This window comes from Lactuca saligna, chromosome 4, assembly GCF_052625555.1.
Source record: "Lactuca saligna cultivar CGN05327 chromosome 4, ASM5262555v1, whole genome shotgun sequence".
Taxonomy (NCBI): Eukaryota; Viridiplantae; Streptophyta; class Magnoliopsida; order Asterales; family Asteraceae; genus Lactuca; species Lactuca saligna.
The window spans coordinates 250,312,469-250,334,376 of NC_136420.1; the positions used below are offsets into that span (position 1 = coordinate 250,312,469).

General features: G+C 39.2%; 1 protein-coding gene across 1 annotated transcript in view; it reads left to right on the plus strand.

The window, feature by feature from the left end:
• The window catches only part of LOC145040578 (uncharacterized), a 32,859-nt gene extending 11,710 nt beyond the window's left edge, over positions 1 to 21,149 (plus strand). The window contains exon 3 of the mRNA XM_078988490.1: positions 20,810 to 21,149. Coding sequence (XP_078844616.1) covers positions 20,810 to 21,149 — 340 coding nt within the window. The remainder of the gene's footprint in view (positions 1 to 20,809) is intronic.
• The last annotated feature ends 759 nt before the right edge of the window (positions 21,150 to 21,908 follow it).

The following is a 21,908-nucleotide window of genomic DNA, read 5'->3' on the forward strand; positions in this document are numbered from 1 at the left end:
CCTCTTCGTGAATTCTTAGCTGATGATACCCTGACCGAAGGTCGATTTTTGAGAAGTAGGAAGCGCCCTGCAACTGATCGAACAAGTCATCTATTCTAGGGAGGGGATATCGATTCTTGATTGTCAACTTGTTCAATTCTCTGTAATCAATGCACATTCGGAACGAACCATCTTTCTTTTTGACGAATAACACTGGGGCTCCCCAAGGTGAAGAACTTGGTCGAATAAACCCTTTGTCTAGAAGTTCTTGAAGTTGTCCAGATAGTTCTTGCATCTCGGATGGTGCAAGGCGATATGGTGCTTTTGCTACCGGTGCCACTCCGGGAACTAAGTCTATCCGAAATTCGACCTGCTTATAAGGGGGTAGACCGGGCAATTCCTCCGGAAATACTTCGGGATAGTTTTGAACCACTGGAATCTCCTTGAGTTGCTTAACTTCAGGTTCTCTCTCTAGCACGTGGGCCATGAATGCAATACAATTCTTCTTCAGGTATTTGTGAATCTTCATGCTTGATACTATGTTTAAACTTCTTCCTGGCTTCTCACCGTGTATGATAAGGGTTTCTCCATTAGGGAGAGGCACTCTAATGACTTTCTCATAACAACCAATGTCCGCTCTATTTTTGGATAACCAATCCATCCCTACTATCACATCAAAACTACCTAGCTCTATAGGAATTAGGTCAATGCTAAAGAGTTTATCAGCTAAATTCAAAGTACAACCAGGAATTATATCACTAGCCCTAATTTCATACCCATCAACAAGTTCAATAGCATAAGCATTCCTCATCTTTACCGATTTCAAGCCAATTAACGGTCTAAATGCTAAAGAAACAAAACTCCTATCTGCTCCCGCATCGAATATTACTGATGCAAAATGGTTGTTCAGGAGAAACGCACTTGTTATCACTTCATGGTTCTGACGAGCTTCTTCTGCACCAATCACAAAGGCTACACCTCTTGGGCGTCCAACTTGATTTCCTTGAAAGTTTTTCCTGGCTTGGCCTTTTCCATTGTTACCAGGTCCATTGTTCAGTTTAGGACATGCTCTACGGAGATGATCAGTACTCCCGCACTCGTAACATGTCCTTTTTCCCTCCTTATTCACCTTACAATACTTCGAGTAATGGCCTGTTTGCTTACAGTTTTGGCACACCGGGCAAGCTCCCTTGTGATGCAAGTTACACTTATTGCACTTCGGAAGCGGCCCTGAGTACTGCTTTCGCTCCTGCACTTCCCGTTCTTGAGTTTTCACTGGTTCTTGCTCCTGGGCTCTTACCATAAAGTTTCTTGAGACTTTCTGCTTCCTCCCTAACTTGCCTCCATACTTCTTCTCTCCCTGATCTGCTGGCTTCCTCTTGCTACTAGAGCTTTCCTTTGTCGATGCTCCCATCCTTATCACATCACAATCAGTAATAGCCCACCAAGCACATAATATGATGTCATCGCATGACCTGCCTCTCGTCTAGCAGCACTAGCAGTGTCAGCAGTCTCCATCGAATGCTGATACAGGATTTCCATTCCTGCCAAGACTTCATCAAAAACTTCTCGATGCCCAGCTATCACAGCGAGACTGTGACGTAGGCCCGCTGCTATCGACTGCAATCTCCGGGACTCCTCTGGGGTCATACCTGGCTGTCTGACAGGTATCCCTATGACTTGCTGAGGTGAGGGTGCTCTCGGTCCTGCATCGCTGGGTTCTGCTCTGCTAGGTCCTGCCGTGCCATGTCCTGCTGTGCTGGCGGGTATCCTTCCTGGAATGGGAACACTCTTCCTCGCTGTCCTCCGAATGCGAAGTCCATAGAGCGGTGGCTGTGGCAACACCGATGTAGGTGATGCCTCACGTCGTTGACTCGGGGCGTTGTCATTGCTGATCTCCACCGAGTTCCCAGTATCTTCCGTATCCTCTGATGGGTCTTCTTCTACCGAGGCGGGGGGATTACGTCGAGGGATAAAAGTGACGTAGCCGGATTCATCGGCTGAGGCGGTAGCGCAGGAAGATGACGATGTTGACATAGTGGACTGTGACATAGTTTCAATGAGATATGAAATAAATGACAATGCATGCCTATAATATGCAATGCTTACACACACCAAAATTAACCTTTTGAAATTTTAAAATAAAGTTTTCTCAAATATTTTTGTTGAACATATTCCCATTATAATTAGCTCAAGCTTTGTATAAATCTTTTCTTAATTAAACATAGGTGATCAGGCTATGTTTAATCAAGGTCCAATAATACAACTCTCGACCTAATTATACTAGTAATATGTTTGATGTAAAAAGAATTTCTTTGTAAGTTTTAGTTATAGGTTGTGTTTTCTTAAAGAAAAACCGATGTTCTCTATAACTTTAGCTCTGATACCACTTCTGTCACACCCCGCTAAAGCGGAAACGCAAGGTATGACATCGATAACGGTTTCAATGCAAAAGATAAAGATACATCACCATAGCAGTATTTAAAATTTTACAACCCATAGCTTCAAAAGAAACAAAATACAAGTTTTTCAAAATAACATTGTTCAAAATATAGCTTCATAATAGCTTCAACACGATGCAGCATGCTCTATGATGATGAATCTTTACATCCACTTACTAATTACTTCCTGAAAAAGCATGTAAAACGAGCGTCAACTATGAAAATAGTTGGTAAGTATCACAAGTTTATAAATCGAGGGTACAATAATGCTTTTCGTAAGTACAAGTACATTGCTTTAATGATAAAACAAAGTTGATTGCTATTAAGGTATACAAGTTTATTGCTAGAACAGGAAACACGTTTGTATGTGTATGAGCAAACAATGAGTCTCAACCAAACCTATGACTGAAGCCCTATCGAGATCTATGCTTATGGTTCCATAGATGAATATGGTATCATGCACTCCAGCGATTCGGGCGAGTGAGGAGTTGTCAATTCCTAATAGCGCTATCCATAACGACCATTGGCTCAAAGAGTTAATGGTTAGAGATAAGGGAAGGGCCTTAGTACGATAAGTTCTCATGTTCCATGTTGCATAGACATACATAAAGAAACATAGCAATACAATAGCAATCATGTTTGATACAATTCAATTTAAATACAACATGCAAACAGTAGTTTTTCTGGACATGCTTTTCCACCCCAAAACATAAAAACCGAAAATAGGGGAGTGCGTGAATACTCACGATGTTTTGTGTAGACACAAGCGGTACTTCGGGATGCACCAACGTCTTACTACCGGGATCCTACGACATCAAACACACGCACTAGTGAGTTTCCATGTCGATATCTAATGCTAATATACTAAACTCTACATATAGGGAAATGCCAATTTATGTTTTAGTATTGGATTTTATATCAATTAGTTACACTTTTTCTGAAGTAATGAAATTCTATATATCGGGCGATTAATTACAACCTTGGAATATAAACTTTCCAAATTTTTAAATCCTTATTACAACATAAATTCACGAAAATAGCATTCGAGGGATAAAAATTCTCAAACTTTTTATTTAACTATTATTACACAATACTAAGCTGGGAAAATTATAAAAATGGATTTCCAAGCTGTTTAATTATATTTTATGATTTTTGAGCATTTATTTCAATAAAAACTGAAATTAATAGAAAACAGTTTCCAAAATTACCCAAACGTTTTATTTAATTGTTATTATACATAAATAGGCTGGGAAAAATATAAAAGATATTTTTCAGTGAGTATTTCTATTTTTCCTTGCTTTATTCCTTTAAATAGTCATTAATTAAAGAAATAATATTAAACAATTAAAATAAATCACCATAAATTTTTGTAACATCATTTACAGTATAAATATCCTGGGAAAAATATCAAAAGTGGTTTTCATAATGTATAAACTGGTTTTGGGTATTTATGTATATTTAAGTGTATTTTAGTGCAATTAACTTTAGAAAATAAGAGAAAAATAGTTTAGTGTAGAGAAAAATATTCAAAATTTTTATGTAACCTCCTACTCTATAATATTATATCCTGGTAAATTTTCATGAATTTTGGATAATCAGAACTATTTCCCCATTTTTAGACCATTATAATTACCAAAAATTGAGAAAAATAGTAAAACATGATGGAAAATCTTGAAATTATTTTCTGGAGTCACCCATCACAGGTAAGGTATGCGAAAATTGTTAGATACAATTTTCACATCCTATAAAGTGGTTTTGTAATTTATCATGTCCTAAATAAAAGAAAATTAGAAATCATATGAAACATTAACAAAAATTGCTGAAATTTGGTGAGGGTTCATTATTCCCCATAAGGATCATCCATGAATTTATTTAGGATTTATTGACCTCTGGAAGTATTTTATATGATTTATGCCATTGGTTTTAGCAATAATTCTAATAAATCAAAGAAATAACAAAAGCTCTTGAAATTTTCCAGATTATCTCATGCATGCAAGGGCTTTCAAAAGGAAAAATGTAAAAAAATGTATTCAGAAGAGAAATGAGGGTAATGATTCCAAACAATTTAAGAAAAGTTGCATGCAATAATGCATGAAGTGTAAATGTGGCTGAAGTTCATGAATTTGTGTAGCCCATTCAGTGAGGTTTTAAGCCACGAAATTTCAACCATAATTCACTAGATATGTTAAGTTTCTAAGGTATTTTTCCTCAGATTTATGGTTGGGTTTAAGGCCATTGTTTAAGCAAGATAAAAATAGTGATCACAGAAAAAGAGCTGTATGCGCAACCTTTTTGTAAAATCTGCTAAAAATCGGATATTTAATATTTTATAGTGAGACCAGCTGGGTTTGAAAGTTAGCTCGTGGAACTACCCAATACAAAAGGAATATCATGATTTGGTTAAGAAATGACTGAGTTATGACTGTTCAAAGTCGAACAAAGTAATCTGGCAGATTGCATGTTTGCTTGTGTGCATTATTAGGATATTTCAACAAGAACATCATGCATGTCTTTGGTAAGGCCCGATTTCTAACACATGCATGGAATGAATGAGAATCTAAGATGTACTAGAAATGGTTTAAATGCTTTTGTTGATGCATGAACACAAAAGAAATGGAGAAGAACATGAAATATTAGGTTTTGATGTCACATGATCATATGTGCATCTTTTCCACTCCTTGCATGGGTTTGATCCCGGATTTTCACCATCTCTAACACATGCATTGTGTTATGGTGAGAATCTACAAACCACAAGGGGAAAATAAAGATTTCTAGCCATGGAAAGGCATAGAATCCAAAAAGTAGAGAAGACTAAGAAGAAAAAGAGGTTTAACCATGAAACTATGGAAGAAGATGTTGTTGTTTACCTTGGTTTTGACCTTGAGAGAAGTAAGAACACTTCAAGGGCTTCACAATCTCGAAATTTTGCAGAGAAATGAGAGGATTTTCGTGAGTTTAGAGAGAGGGAAGAAGAGAGTGAAGTGTGTGAAGAGAGTGAAGTGAGAGAGTGAAGAGGGAAGAGGTGTTGTAAGGGTTTAAGCTTAATGATTGTGTTTTGGGGAAGAGAGAGGGCATGGGGAGAGGTGATGGCCGGTTTTTGCATGCATTTTGGCCTCCTCTCTCCTAAATTTTAAACTTTATAAACTTCCCTCCTATATTTTATATAAAAACATTCATTTTTATAAAATGTTTATTAAGCAATTTGATTTATTTAAAAATCTTGTTTTCAACAAATAATTTATGATTAATACTTGTAATTTATATTCCTAGTTCATTGGTATAATCCATAATTTGATTAATAAAATTTGATATTAGGAAGTTTATAGCCAAATTTTATAAAGTTTTTAAGCTTTATAATTTATAACTTTGGATTTTTGGCTCTTTAGGGTTTTTGGAATATTGTTTGATACTCAACAACATGTTGAAGTATAATTAGAATGTTTTAATTTATTTTTAGAGTTTTATACCCTATTTCAATTATAACAAAGCTTGAAGCTTTATTCTAATTATAGTATTGGCATTTCCTATTGTAGCTAAGCAACTTACTAGAATTGTAAGTATCAAGTATATTAGTCCTAGACCTTAGTTGGATCCTAGTTTATGCAAGATTTTTGACCTAATTTATACTACTTGGTCATGGCATGTTGTGCATGAATGGTTATTATAAAGATGCATGAGTCCAAGAATGACCTGAATTGGCAGTTGTCACATTAGCCATCCTTAATACTCACTCAAGGTGAGTTCTCTCACACCGTTGTATTGATGATTGTGTTTGCTAGTTAGCTCGTGTGTGATTATTTGAATTTATTATAAAAGCATGCTTTATAAGTATTGTTTTAATTCGTACATGTGCACTGTATGTAACTAATTATGGATATGGGGACACCACCAAAGGATACGGATTTACAGGTGCGGTGGGTAGGTAAGATCATCAACGTAATACTCTTCGTGAGGTGCGGTGATTAGGGCCAAATGATACGGGATCTTCCCGGTGCGGTTCAAACCTACAAGTCCTTCTCGTAATATAGACATTGATTCGTTCTTTGCCTGTATCATTATAATTGGAAAATGGATTAGGGCTAGTAAGTATGAATGTTAGTACAATGTCTGTGTTTGAATTCACTAAGCTTCGTGCTTACGTTTTTCCCTTATAACTTTTCAGGTGTTAAGATTAAAGAGGCTAAGGCTTGACATGGAGCATCGGGACATCGCTACTAGTTATTTTGTTGGGACCTTATTATTATTATTACTTCCGCACTTATTTTATATGATTATTAAGTTGATGCATTATGTTATGACTATTTCAGTTGTTTTAATTTAATTTAAGATGCGTTTTAAAAGTTTAAAATTTAAAAAAAAAAAAAATTTGGGTGTCACATTAGAGGTATGGAAGCTGAAGATATTAGGGTTAGGTTATGAGAAAATGAGCTGAAATAAGGTCCAAAACCTTAAAATAGGGTTCGCATTATTTTGGAGTACGCCTCGCGTACTCCCATTACACTTAGTGTACTCCTTTTAATGACTGCGATCCATCAACTTTGTATGCCCATAGTACACCGAGGGACACCCCACGTACATACCTTTGACTTAGTACGCCCCGCATACTTCCCATGTATGCCCCACGTACAAGGGTTTTGCGTTAAAACTTTCAACATTCCGAATGCAATAACTCCTTCGTTATAAGCACGATTACGATGATCCTTATATCCATGAAGAGGTTATGAGATACTCTACACTTCTATCAACTCATACTTGCTTTAAGATTTACCGAAAAAAAATCCAATTTCTATAGAAGCTCGAGCTAAAAAATTACCAAAATACCCTTTAACTCCAAAACACAAACTGAATACCCAGATCATCCAAATTACATCATCCACCTCCAAGTGAGTCCAAAAACTCAATTTTTCAAGGATCCTAAGCCTGCTAACACACAATCCTTTATTACCACTCCGAAATGGAAACGATCTGAAAACAGGGTGTTACGGACCCCATTGCCAGCAGCAGATGGTTAGAGGATATGGCTGTAACACCGTAAATTTCAAACAATTTTTTTCAAATTTTCATAAAACATAATTCATTTAATATTCAGAAAACAACCATATTTAATTATCCAATTCAAGTAAATACAAAATCCCAAGATCTCAAAATCATAACTCCCGTGCGTGTGTACTGATCAAGCCGGCACCTTCCCGCAATCGTCACTAGTACCTGAAACAAATAACATCAAACACTGTATGCACAAAGCTTAGTGAGTTCCCTAAAATACCACATATAACACATATTAGCCACTCGAGGCTGTAACTTTGTGGGTCTGTGCTCCCAAACTCTATGAACCCTCATGTTCTAACTCTGTAAACATGCACAACATAAATCACATAGAAATAATGCAGTACAACATATAACATACATAGCATACAAATCCTCTATCACATAACTCTGGTTACCTACTCAAGGTAAAGTATAGTGAGAAGACTCACCTTGCGTGTCTCGGTAACTCGTAAATCCTGAAATCACTAGTGCTCGATCTCCCGAGCTATAGTCCTCCTCTAGCACAATACATCTCTAATTAACACTTTGCCAACTAAGGTTGACTACACTTTCATAAGTCAACTTAGGTCAACGTTGGTCAACGGTCAACAGTCAACTTTGACCGGACTCGGCGAGTGCACTATAGCGACTCGGCGAGTCTGAGCATATACACTGATTTCCCTGGAATCCTCCCTTGACACGTCGAGTATTCTCCTAACTCGACGAGTTCCACGTGGCATGAGTTGTGGGGCCACCACGACTTAACTCGCAGAGTCTCAAGAAAAACTCGGCGAGTCCAGCTTGACTCAGTCCACCTGACCACTCTGACTCCCCCCTAAATCGCTGAGTCAACCCTCCCCAACTCGGCAAGACCACTCGCTGTGTGGTCGGGCAATATTCATACTACTCGCCGAGTCTGTTCTTCGGACTAGGTGAGTCCGTGCCATGCAATGACTCAAACTTTCTCATAAGGTCAGATCCATTGCATTAACCCATAGATCCAGTCCTTCCAAGCTTATTTAGCACGTAAAGTCACTATCTTGATGCACACACAATCTCTATATGACCATATATGATGCTTTTGACCATATACTACAACTCAAGGTCGTAAACTCCATTGCTATACATAAAGCTTGATGAGTGAGGCTCTCTGGACCTCTATGGATCCAGATCCAGAGCCTCAACACAAGAAGGGAACTATTTGGCATCAAATCAACCCAATAATGTCCATAAGAAACCCTAAATCCCATTATACTTCACAAAATAGAAGATAAGCCGAAAGTATACCTCTATATCAATGATATAAGCTTCAAATCCACAGTATAGAAACCTCCTTTGCTTCCTCTTACCTAGAATCTCCTCCTTCTTTGCTAAATGACACACACAAGGTCAAGAAATGCTTCCTTTCTCTCTCAAAACGTTCAAGCACTCAAGGGTTTCTCTCTAAGGGTTGGGTGAGCACAAATGACGGCCATAAGGCCCTTTAAATAGGTCTCAAACCCCGGAAATTAGGGTTTCACCACACAGCGTGGACTCGCCGTGTCCACTCTTGGACTCGTCGAGTCCGGACGCGAACCCGTGCCCAAATCCGCGATCCTACTCAGCGAGTTTGAGCTCCAACTCGCCGAGTCCACTCACAATTCCCAAAAATAAGCCAAAAATAAATACCTGGAAATTCCAGGCTGTTACAATGGCTAATGTGTTCAGGACGAGTTTTTGCCCCCAGGGGTCGATAGTCATATTTGCCTCCTCTCTTCTGAAGGATAGGGGCCGAGATTGGTGGGAGGAGTTAAACATCTCTTTGGGAGGTGAATCCCTAGAGATGATGAATTAGTTTGATTGGTGACCCAGTTCAGGGTCGTGTTTACACCAGCTATGGAGGTACAGTAGTTGGTGAGGGAGTTTCGGGACCTTTTTCAGACAACTGAGACTGTGGCAGTGATCACTACCATGTTTCGGGAGAGAGCTTTGTCGGTTGTACAGTATGTAATGGTTGAGGAGATGAAGAAGTCAAGGTATCATGACATGCTAAGGAATGTCATCAGGGAGTTTGTGAGTTTTTCTAGGTGTGAAACATTAAATGATATGATTGCTAGAGCTCGAGAGAGTGATATTGATTTGGAGCACCTTAGGAAGAGGAAACCCGAGCAGACTCAGATTTCAGTGGGACATGTGAAGAGGCCCATGGCTCAGGATTGGCGTTTGGGAGGCCATCAGCGTCAGGGTCATTATGCCATGTGTGGTAGTAACCATGAGGGAGGATGTCATGAGACATGCCAAGCATGTTTTAGTTGTGGTTAGCTGGGTCATTTGAGTCGAGATTTCCACCGTGGGTCGGATTCGATGTGTTTCACTACAACTAGGTGGGCCACAAGAAGGCCAACAGTCCAATGCTGAGTGGAGGATTTGTGAGTACTCCTGTTCCAGTTACATTGAGAGTCACTGACGGTCAAGAGGGTAAGGCAGGAGCCCCAACAATAAAGAGTTGGGCATTTATGTGGTAGTTAGGAGAGACTAGAGTTTCAGCAGATGCTGTTGTGGGCATGTTATCTTTTGCTTTCTTCTTGATTATTATCAGTATTTATATTGCTTTGGAATCTGGTATTGGTTTGGCTAAGCATTATCTTTGGGTTAGTTCTCTGTTAATTCTTGGGTTATATCATCAAGAATTGTTATAAGCCATTTTTCATGCCAAGAGTCATTAGTCGGTTGTATCTTGCTGAGGAGGTTTCAGTTTGTTTGGTAGTTGTTCCAGTTCTTTGACAGTAGTCAATTTAGAGGTAGTGTTAGGATCGTCTATGGTCGGAATAGCTGGTTAGTTCTCCAAAAATTCATAGTTCAGTCGTGTTAGCCTTTGTTCATGTAGGATTAGTAGTCGTCTATGGAAGATCCGTTGAGTCTGATGACTACCATTGCTAGGAAAGAGCGGTAGCAAGGAGATGGTGGTGGCATTGGCATGGGTTGTTTGGACATTGGATGTACCAAGGGAATTTCATAATCGCGAAGGTTGAAGATGGTCAGAATTCAGAGGTCTTTCCAGGAATGGGAAGTTGGAGTGAAGATTTGCCAGTTCTTGTCAAAGGTTATAATCTTTGTCACATGCATAAAGGACTTATGGTTTTGGTGCGGTATCATGGGAAATTATTAGGATTATCGGGCTTGTTTAAATTTCGGGGAGTATTCGTCTAGATTTTAACAGTTATCATCGATATTGGTGAAAAGTATAGTATGCTCAAGAGTCATATTAAAGTGATATTGGTAATTAACATATGATACTAATAGGTCACACTAACAACAACTTGATATAATTGATTATTTATTTTAAATTGATTTTAATAAATATTCAATAAAACTCTTATAATTAAATTGGAAATTATTAATTTCATGAAATACTAATTTTCATTAGCAAATAATATAACATATTATTTCATAATGTATGAATAAATAAGTAATGTAAAACATTTTGGACTAGGCAAGTCTTTTTTTCTTTTAGCAAAAGACAAATTTTATATCTTATAAACTTTGAGTTTATAAAATATAAACTTCCTTTTCTTTTTTCTTCACGATGGCCGAAAATAAGGGAGACATAAATAGGGATGGCTTTTCACTTAGTTAATTAAAAAGAAATGAAGCATGGTGCATACATAGGGGACAAGTTGCTTTAGGGACATACTTGTCTAAAGTGGAAGGACCTAATGGTTGAAGACTTCACTTTAAGACAATATAAATTTGAGGCTTGCATACTTGAGTTGGTTGATCTATTCTAACTCCTAAAAATTGTAACCTCCGAAGAGGAGGTTACTCTCTCCCTTTTGTTCTTGTTTTCTTCAATATTACTTCCATATTCATGCCCTCTTTAAGTTTATAGTGGTTATGAACTTAAAGCTTATGGGTTTAACAGTTACAGACTAACATCTACATTAAGTTGAGTCATTGTCGGTGTCTCAAAGGTTCCATCTTCTTCATCAACTTCCAAACGTCCCAAGAGGATCCAAAGAACAACAACGGTTCTTATTTTTTTCATCCTTTCTATGGTTGCTAATTTATCTTTCTATATCTTGCAAGGAGATCCTCGGTGGGTATAAGCTCTTACGTTATGTTCAAAATTTGAAGTCTTCCGTTGCTATATTTTTCTAGTTTATGAAACTATTTTTGAACTAAAACCCAACATTTGGTATCAAGAGCCACCTTTCAAGTTTGGTTACATTTTTTGATTTTTGGAAATCTTAGTTTTTGGAGAATATCGATAACTTGTTTTTGTATAAAAATAAGTTCATACATACTTTCTATGAGAACTTTAAATTTGTTATTTTATGTGAAAAAAGTTTTATGCATTTTTTGTCATTTAAAGTAGTTGTCTTAGAAAAACAAATATTTTTTTATGTGTGTTTGTTGTAGTATATTATCTGTATAAACTAGCCAAGAACCATTATAATTGTTGTGTTGCTGTGTTTGTTGTTTTTATTATAAACATGGTTGTAATAATTTATTTATTCATATGGTATGTAATAATTAAATAGATTAGTTTTTCTTCTTTATTTTTGTAAAGTAATAGATTAGTTTTTAGAAATAATTTATTTGTACAAAGATGTAACAAGAAATGAAGTTGGAGCCATTTTTTTGAAGACAATAGGCAATTTTCGAGTTCTACATGTGCTGGGCGGAAAGATGACACTTTCTGAAAAATGTCATGAATGCTACACATGTACTCAGCATGTTTGGAACAGAAAAGATGACACTTTCTGAAAAGTGTCATGAATGCAGCAGATTTTCCTTATAGAAGTTCTTCATATCTTTTGCAAACAATGGGTCTTTATTCAAGTTGTAGCTTCTACAATAACATTGCAAGAAGATTTTTTCTCCCCTTAAATGTCCCTTTAGGAATGAACTTGACATTTTTTGTGTTCGCTCACCAAAAATGTCATTAGTTGGTTATGTTTATGTAAATATCTTTTTATGCATGTTTATGTTGTTTATTTTATGCAATTATTATGTGTGATTGATAATTTAGTTTTTCACATGCTAAAATAATTTTCGACAAAATAAACATCACATGGAGTTTGGGTTTCAAACTTAGACATTAGATGTGTAACAAGTTATTATTTTAAAAATAAAACCCGGCTTTATCAAATCATTAATAACGACAATTTGTAAAATACTCCATTATAAGTTTGAAAATGGTAATTTTTGTAACTTATACAAACTCCAAATATATAATTAATAAAATGAAGTTTTATTAAATATAAAAAAAGGTTCAAATGCACTCATAACTGATACCGGTTATTAAAATTGACTTGCATTAAATTATATAAAAAACTAGGTTTTATATAGAACCATTAAAAGTGATTTTCTTTTGAAAATTGATACCATGGTTTTATTATATGCATGTAGTAACCATGATATCATATGTTTTTAAAAAATAATTATAAAACATATAAAGACCTTTTTTACAAACCTCAAATCTATGCAATCCTTTTGAAAAACACTTGCACATCTCTTGTATGCACTAGTAAGATAAAGGATACCTAATCGCTTAGTGTTATCTTTTGATGGTCGGGGAATCTTTGTGATTTCTATAACCAAGTTATAGGCCGACTGCACAAGTTTTTCAAATTGGATGATCTGATCGAAAATCTTTTGTGATAAACGATACCTAAGCAAGAGAAATTTGAGGCATAGATGGGATCAAACATGTCTAATTAAAATTGTTGCTAGAGATCCCATCAGTATAGAAATTATACAGAAATATATAAGATATAATTGATATCTACCAGGGTGAATTCAAAAAGATGGGATAAATGATACCTAACCATTTATTTGTTTTTCAACGTGGATCCTATACTTTGATAATTAATGTTTCTGAAAACTAAAAGGGTATTGATTATTAAAGAATTTAAATATTGAAATTTGAAAATACTAAATAAATTTTGTTAAAATTTTGTAGTTAAATAATCTATTCTCATTATTATGAATTGTCATTTTCTTTAATGACTTAATGGAACAATAACATTCAATAGATAAAACTTCAGTGAATGGGTTCATGTCTTAAGAGACAATCTCGTGAGAGATATGAAATTGTATACACTTAAAGGCATCAATATGATGCTAAGGATGTTTCTAACATCAAACTAGGAATAATACAAGGCCAAAGAGAGTCACATTGTGTTATCTAATAGGCCCAGGTTTTATTAAGACAAAGAAATCCAACCAGGCCCACATAGATGGATCTTCTTTCTATTGTGGAGAAACTGAATACTAGATGAGGAACTGCTCCTCTTATTTGGAAAGAAAGTATGGAAGAGACTAGTACATCTAGTATCAACTAGAAAGTATGTTAATCTAATATTCGTAAATGGCTTTGGAGATATTTATTGAAGAGTAATGCACTGAGCACAAACAAGTTAGAAGTACACTCTCAGAGTTTAGTTTACTATTTATGCTTAGAACATAAAGTACTTGTAATGTAAAACAACATTTGTTTTGGAACAATGTATGTTTTAATTTACCATGTCTAAATTTATGTATCGGTTATTTTATTCAAATGTTTGATAATTTACATTATCGTTTTTCATAACGATAATATTCATATTTTGAAATGATTAACTTGCATTTATGAGACTATATCTCTTAGTAGAATTGTAAAGTAAATGTAACATCCCGTAATTCAGGTAAAGCTATATAACCGTTCCCTTTAGTCAAGTTGTCAAGATTAGTCCCTTGAGTGAGATCTTGTAGCAAATGAGTAAATTGGGCGTACTGGGGAGTACGCTTCGCGTACTCATGCGCTTAAGTTGGACGCCGACTCGCCTACGTACATTGGACGTACCCAGGGTTACGCTGGGCGTAGCAGGCCCAGATGCAAACCCTAATATTTGGCTTGTGCACTATATAAGGGATGTTAAGGTTCATTTCTAAGCCTCCATATCAGAGAGTGAAACCTAAGAGAACCTTCCATCGTCCTTAGCTTGAGTGTGAGTGTTTTGGAGCTAAAAGTACCTTGGTGTGTTAGTAAAGCAGTAGGAGAGGAGCTTGTGGAGGCTAGGGCTTGAAGTGCAAGTTTGGATCTGAGATCTTCAGAGGAAGGAGCTTCATCTAGAGTTATAAAGCTCAAAACTTTCCTCTTTATTTGGTTTGATGTTGCATGGACCATTTCTAGGTTTAAAAGTCCCAAAGGTGGAGACTTTATGAGTGTAATGGACTCCATGGACCTAGATTTGTCCCATTCCGGTGATATTTATGTTATAGATGCATAAAAATACCAACTTGGTCGTTGTTATTGGGTCATGCTTGAGTTATGAGCTTTCTAGGGTTGGTAATGGAATGTTATGGGTGTTAGTGACTTGTCCATCCATGCAAAGGCTTAAAGTCACCAACTTTTGGATTAAGAGGCTTAGAAATGGCCAGATCTAGAAGGTTGATGCGTGTTTTAACTCTTTAAGACCTCAAGAGCTTAAGAGTCTGAAACTGGGAGTTACGTGGGGCGTAATCCCAGTACGTGCGATGTAAGGGGTCGCGTACCCTGTTTCTGTGAGGACGCCGGGTACACCCATTGTACATGTTTGGTACGCGCAGCGTAACCCAGAGAGTTGACGTTTGTTAACTTTTAGGGTTTAGTAAACTTTAGGGTCTTTGAGCCATGATAGGGGTAAAATGGTCTTTTACCTTTCTGAGAATACTAAGAGAGGGAATAGTCTAGCCATGAGACATGTATTGATTAACAATGTTTATTTCATATGATTAGGCGGAGGCTAGACCAGATTTTTACAGAGTTAGAGATTACCAAGTTACCCGATGTGAGTCTTCTCACTATACTTTACAGAGTGGTAATTAGAGTTATGTGACAGAGTAATTATATGTTTTTGCATAATGAGAATTTTGTGTGATTTATGCTATGTATTTATAGATTTAGGACCGAAAGGTCCACAGAGTTAGGAGTAGAGGGTCCACAGAGTTAGGATCGTAGGGTCCACAGAGTTATAGCCTCGAGTGGCTATTATGTGTTATATGTGGTATTTTGGGGAACTAAGTAAACATTTATGCTTACATTGTTGTGTTACGTGTTTCAGGTACCAGTGAGGATCGCGGAAAGGCGTCAGCTTGATCAGTACACATATTCGGAGTTTTTACATATTATAATCTCGGGATGTGATGTTATGGATTGTTATGTGATACAATGATATTTTTATAAAAATTACGAATGAAAGTGTGTTTTTAAAATGTGAAGAATTGTTTTAAAAATTACGTTGTTACAAGTTGGTATTAGAGCCTTGGTTTGAGGGATTCGGGTGCACCTTCGGGCGTATCCAAACTGAAACTGAGGATTTGAGAGATTTTCAAAATGAAATTCACAAAATTTTCTCAAAGAGTAAAATGTTTTTGAAAGAGCAGATCAGAGCAGTATGTACGATCAACCAGCGCCCGAATGGTGATTTCCCAAAATACCCTTATGTTATGTGTTATAAGATAATATGTTATGCATGCTAGAATAGGCTAGGTATTCTTATTAGGACTAGAGTGGCCTAATTTGTGATGCATTAGCCTAGGGGTTTTGCTAGGAGATGCTTGAGAGCGAGTAGATAGTAGCGAGGAGCTATGAGAGATCTGCTAGATTGTAGACTATGCATAATGAGAGTAGATTACTTGGGATTTTGGATCCTAGGATGAGGACTTGGGATGAATACTGATGCGGTGTGGACAGTAGTATTGGGCCCGTACTAATAAAGACACCAGAGCAGTGCGCAGCCCAAGTAAGAATCCTTGGGGTACCAGGAAACGAGTAGGGTCGAGTTATCGAGTGCGAGTATGTTCGAGCGAGTCTCTGATATGTTTTATGTTATATTTCAGAGACATCATGGTTAGGACACGCCACAGACTAGGGACCAGCAGGGTGAGTGATGAGGAGCTCCGCCAGATTATCCATGAGGAGGTGGTTGTGGCTATCCGTGCAGAGATTCCAGAGATGTTTGGGTCTATTAAGACCACTCTGATTGAGACTTTCGATGAGAGATACGCAGTGGTTACTGAGGTTGCAACCACTGTTGCTGCTGCTAGACCTCAGGGTGGCGATTCGTTGCTGTTCCGGGATTTCATCAAAATGAAGCCACTAGAGTTTGATGGGACGTAGGATCCGATTGCTGCGATATGAGGGGTTTCTGATATTGAGCGATGCTCTATACGTGTTCATGTCTAGAGCGTCTGAGGGTCCGGTTCGTGCTGAACCAGCTTTGCTTGGGAGCGAAGGACTGGTTGAAGTTTGTGACGATGCAGTTCTCGTCTGTTGAGCTTGCCGCAGTGACCTAGGAGAGGATCACCGTTATGCTTCATTATGAGTACGTTCCCCTGGTGGAGAGGGAACGTTTGGCCCAGGAGTTTCTGACCCTCAAGCAGGGTACTGAGTCTGTTACTATGATCACCAGGATGTTCCATGAGAGGGCGACGTTCTGCCCTGAGCACGTGTCTACCAAGCAGGCACGTATGAGTCGGTATTTGAGTATTCTAAGGAGGGACATACGAGAGTTTGTGGAGAACTCTTCATACCGAACATTTTCCGAGCTTCAGGAAAATTCTCGGAAGAAGGAGATAGAGATGGAGACTCAGGTTAGGGAGTAGGTGGAGTCTCAGGGGAGGGATCGGTGACCGACTCTATCCCAGCAGGCAGCCAAGTAGGCCAAACCCGCATATTCGAGATCAGGGAACCAGAACGGTCGTACTTATGGCAAGTGTAGCAAGGGTCATGAGGGAGTGTGTAGAGCAGGGTCTTGCTACAAGTGTGGCAAGGATGGGAATATGGCTAAGGATTTCCCCAAGGGATTTGCAGTGTGTTTTCACTGCAACCAGACCAGACACCGGAAGGCCGAGTGTCCACAACTGTGGGGATCAGCACAGGGAGCATCACAAGGATCTGACCCTGCTATTGTTTGAGCTACCAAGAGCCGGTCGGTGAAGGCCGAGGCACCGAAGGCACGAGGGAGAGCTTTCCCATTGACCGCGGAGGAGGTCCACGCGGCGCCCGATGTTATGGCTGGTATGTTTTCATTCATCTGTTTATTTTGATTTTGTGGTGTTATGCTTATATTATGATATTCGAAGGTACATTTTTTGAGTTCTGTACCTGCTTTGGTGTTATTTGACTCGGGTTCAAGTCGGTCTCTTGTGTCGTTCGCCTTTAGTCAGCACATCAGTATTCGTCGAGAGGCGTTGAATCGACCTTTGCGAGTTTCCATAGCTGACGAGAGATTAGTGTATCCCATTGATGTGATTCGAGGATGTGTACTCGAGATCTTCGGTGTTGAGTTTCCGATTGATTTTGTCCTTATTGCTATGGAAGATGTATGTGTCATTTTGGGAACGGACTTGTTGAGTAGATTTGAAGCGGTTATCAACTACGAGCGACAGCTGGTGACCATACGAGACCCTAGTGGGGGATTTCTTATGGTTTATGGCGAGGGTACTCGTACTGGGTTAGCATTTTGTTCAGCCGCAAGAGCGAGGCAGAGTCCACAGTAAGGCTATATTGGGTTTGTGGCTTATGTGGTGGACACGAGAGTAGGTGTAAAGAGACCGAGGTCGGTCGATGAGGTCCCGATAATGCGTGAGTTCCCAGATGTGTTCCCCGAGGAGTTGTCGGGTGTGCCTCCCAAGAGGCAGGTGGAGTTTCGTATAGATTTGGTTCTGGGGGCAGCGCCTATCACCAAGGCACCCTATCGCCTTGCACCTCCAGAGATCCAGGACTTATCCTCACAGCTTCAGGAGCTGCTGGGAAAGGGGTTTATACGGCCGAGTAGCTCGTCGTGGGGAGCGCCTATCCTTTTCATCAAGAAAAAGGATGGTTCACACTAGATGTGCATTGATTACCGGGAGTTGAACATGCGGATGGTCAACAACCGTTACCCCTTACCAAGGATTGACTATTTGTTCGATCAGTTACAGGGAGCATCTTTGTTCTCCAAGATTGATTTGAGGTCTGGATATCATCAGATGAGGGTGCGTGATAAGGATATCCAGAAGACAGCCTTCCGGACTCATTATGGGCATTACGAGTTTGTGGTGATGCCTTTCGGGCTCACCAATGCACCGGCGGCGTTCATGGATCTCATGCACAGGGTGTGCTGGCCAATGTTGGATCATTCAGTGATCATGTTCATCGATGATATATTGGTATATTTGAGATCTAGAGAGCAGCATGAAGAGAATTTGAGGGAGATCCTCGGAGTTCTGAGATCGGAGAGGCTTTACGCCAAATTCTCCAAGTGCGATTTCTGGTTACGAGAGTTCCAGTTCCTGGGGCATCTCGTTAACCAGAACGGGATATTGGTCGATCCGGCCGAGATTGAGGCGGTGATGAGTTCGGAAGTGCCGAGATCCCGCTCAGAGATGAGGAGTTTTCTGGGGTTGGCCGGTTATTATCGAAGATTTATCAAAGATTTCTCCAAGATTGCGATTCCTCTCACCAGGTTGACCAGGAAGGGCATAGTATTCAGTTGTGGCCCAGAGCAGCACGCCTCATTCGAGACACTTCACCAGAGATTATGCGAAGCCCCAGTATTGGCACTTCCGGAGGGGATGGAGGATTTTGTGGTATATTGTGATGTGTCGATATCAGGATTGGGTACAGTATTGATGCAGAGAGGTCATGTGATAGCACACACATCGAGGTAGTTGAAGCCTCATGAGACGAGATATCCCACTCATGATCTGGAGTTATGGGCTATGGTATTCACCCTCAAGATCTGGCATCACTATTTGAATGGGGCCTAGTGTACCATATACACGGATCATAAGAGCTTGAAGTATCTGATGGATCAGCCCAACCTGAACATGCGTCAGAGGAGATGGTTGGACGTGGTAAAGGATTATGAGTGTGAGATCTTGTACAACCCGCGCAAGGATAACGTGTTAGCTGATGCCTTGAGTCGTAGGTCAAAAAATGCCTCATTACGAGATGTTTGTTTGAGGTTGAAAGTGATGACTCCGGTGTTGGACACCATTCAGGAGGCCCAGGTAGAGGCCATGAGACCAGAGAACCACAAGCGAGAGCGGGTGGTCTGACAGATATCTGAGTTCATTGGCAATATCCAGGGGATTATGACATTCCAGGGCCGGATTTGGGTGCCATTTGAAAGTGGGGCACGTGCCATTTTGATGGAGGAGGCGCACAGGTCGAGGTTTTCGATCCATCCCGAGGCCACTAAGATGTATTTGGTCTTGAAAAGAGAGTATTGGTGGCCCTGTATGAAGAGGGATGTGGCGTGGTTTGTAAAGAGGTGCTTGACCTATCACATGGTTAAGGCCGAGCACCAGTGTCCACATGGAAAGTTGCAGCCACTTGAGATTCCCCAGTGGAAGTGGGAACAGATTTCCATCGATTTTATCACAAAAATTTCGAGGACTGCGAGAGGCGTCAATGCAATTCGGGTGATCGTCAACAGGCTGACAAAGAGCACTCATTTTCTTGCTATCGGTGACAGCTCTTCCGCAGAGAGGCTGGCAGAGGTGTATGTGATGGAGGTGGTATTGTAAGGTCCAAAATCGGATCTTACCAGTGATCAAAAGCACACAACAATCAAACAACACGAAATAATAAGCAAAGATGAAACAAACCAAGCTTGCATACGTTTTATAACCTTAAATGTCTGATACAACTTAGTAGGAACCACAAATACTAAAGGCATCAACCACCAATACGTCTGACACAACCCTATATATATAGACACCCAAGACCGTGAGGAGTTTATGGCTATAAACTCCTTTACAACCGTAAACAGACAAAAAGAAACTAATTACAAACGTACCCCTACCACTAACTGCAACATCTAGACCAAACCATTATTCTAATCCCTTCAATCTCCCCCTTGGTTTGCACTAGCCCAAGGTCATCCTTTGTTGATGATCATAACATCTATTTTCCCCATAGCTCCATTCCACATGCGTTTGCTCAAAATTTCTGCAACCATTATCGTATACACTTTCGCACGGTCTTCATAGATATCTTCAACAACCTTGATTTGAAAGTTGTTGAGATAATGAATATCCCACTTCCGGACCTGCAACAAGTATCTTCGATCATAAAGTCTGATGCATTCATTTTTGAGCTTGAGGACTGCACCAGATGTGATCTCATCAAAGACCCAACACTCTAACGAACCAAGAAACCCATCCTGGTAAACTTGAAGAACCGGAAACTGTTTAACTTGTCTTGTCGCGGGCCACATGACCACTTGCAATGGTTTGTCGTTAGAGTTATCAATAACATCTGGATGTTCAAAAATCATAGATTCTTTAGTCTGCATGGAAGGAAACCCCTTTTTGACTTGACCATCAAGGAAGTGCTTGAATTGAGTTACTTGTGGATTGTTCATTAGATTGATGAAGGGAGCTCGAGACAGCTCTGTCAAATCAATCCTCGTGAATGAGCTAAAATCATGGCTATTTTTGTACAGCTCAGAATTACGACTTTTTCGTATCACAATCCACAGCTTAAGCGGATCATGGAACCCCAATGAAGCCACTGCCGATCGATCTCCAAAAGAATCTTGGAACCGAACCACTTCAAGATCAGTAATTGTGATTAATGGTTCATCCCAAGAAGAATTTAGGTTAGAGTTCCTCTATATTGCCCTTTCGTTGCTTCTTCATCTTGATCACGACGTATGGTTTCTACTATATGTGGAGCCAAAGGAGGTGCATCCTCACCACGACTAGCAGTACTAGATGATTAACCCACGGGCAAATCAACTGGGAATGCTTGTACATGAAGATTGATCCTTTTTTCTTCAACATATGTTTGATACTTGTCTCCAAATTCTTCCTCGAGTTTCTTTTTCAGTTCAAAATAACTTGAAGTTAGTAGATTGAAGTGATCTTGCAAGTCAGAGATCTACTTAGTCTTCAACCTTTTATCCTTTTTAAGCTCAGCCACTTGTACCCCAAGACTAGACTTATCAGATTGCAACTTGGAGACTTGAATATTAAGCTTAGCATTCTCAACGTGAAGTTCCATCACATGAATATCTAGCTCTATATTATTTTGACTTAGAACTGAAATTTCCTTTTTTAAACCAAAAAGGGTTAGATCATCAACCCTAGAACCACGTTCTTCAATAGACACACCCTTTCCTCGAGGATTTGGCGACAGAAGTTGTTCTTCAGCCAAGTGCAAAGCTAACCTTTCGGATGCATCAGCACGATTATATCTTGGAATTGAGAAACCAGGTGGTGCCGAGGAATCACCGACATTAAACACTGAGCTTGGACCTGTTAGAAACATATTTGTTGTTATGAGTCTGGTGGTAGCAGTAGTAACTGGTGGTACTGGGAGGCTGCTGACAAGTCTTGCAATTACTTTGCCCTGCCTCAAATCTCTTCTTTGCCTTTTCGACGAGGGCTGGTCAGACTGTGGAGTAGAAACACTCGCAAACGCTTCAGTAGTAGGAGAAGCGGATATAGAAGGGGAACATCCTA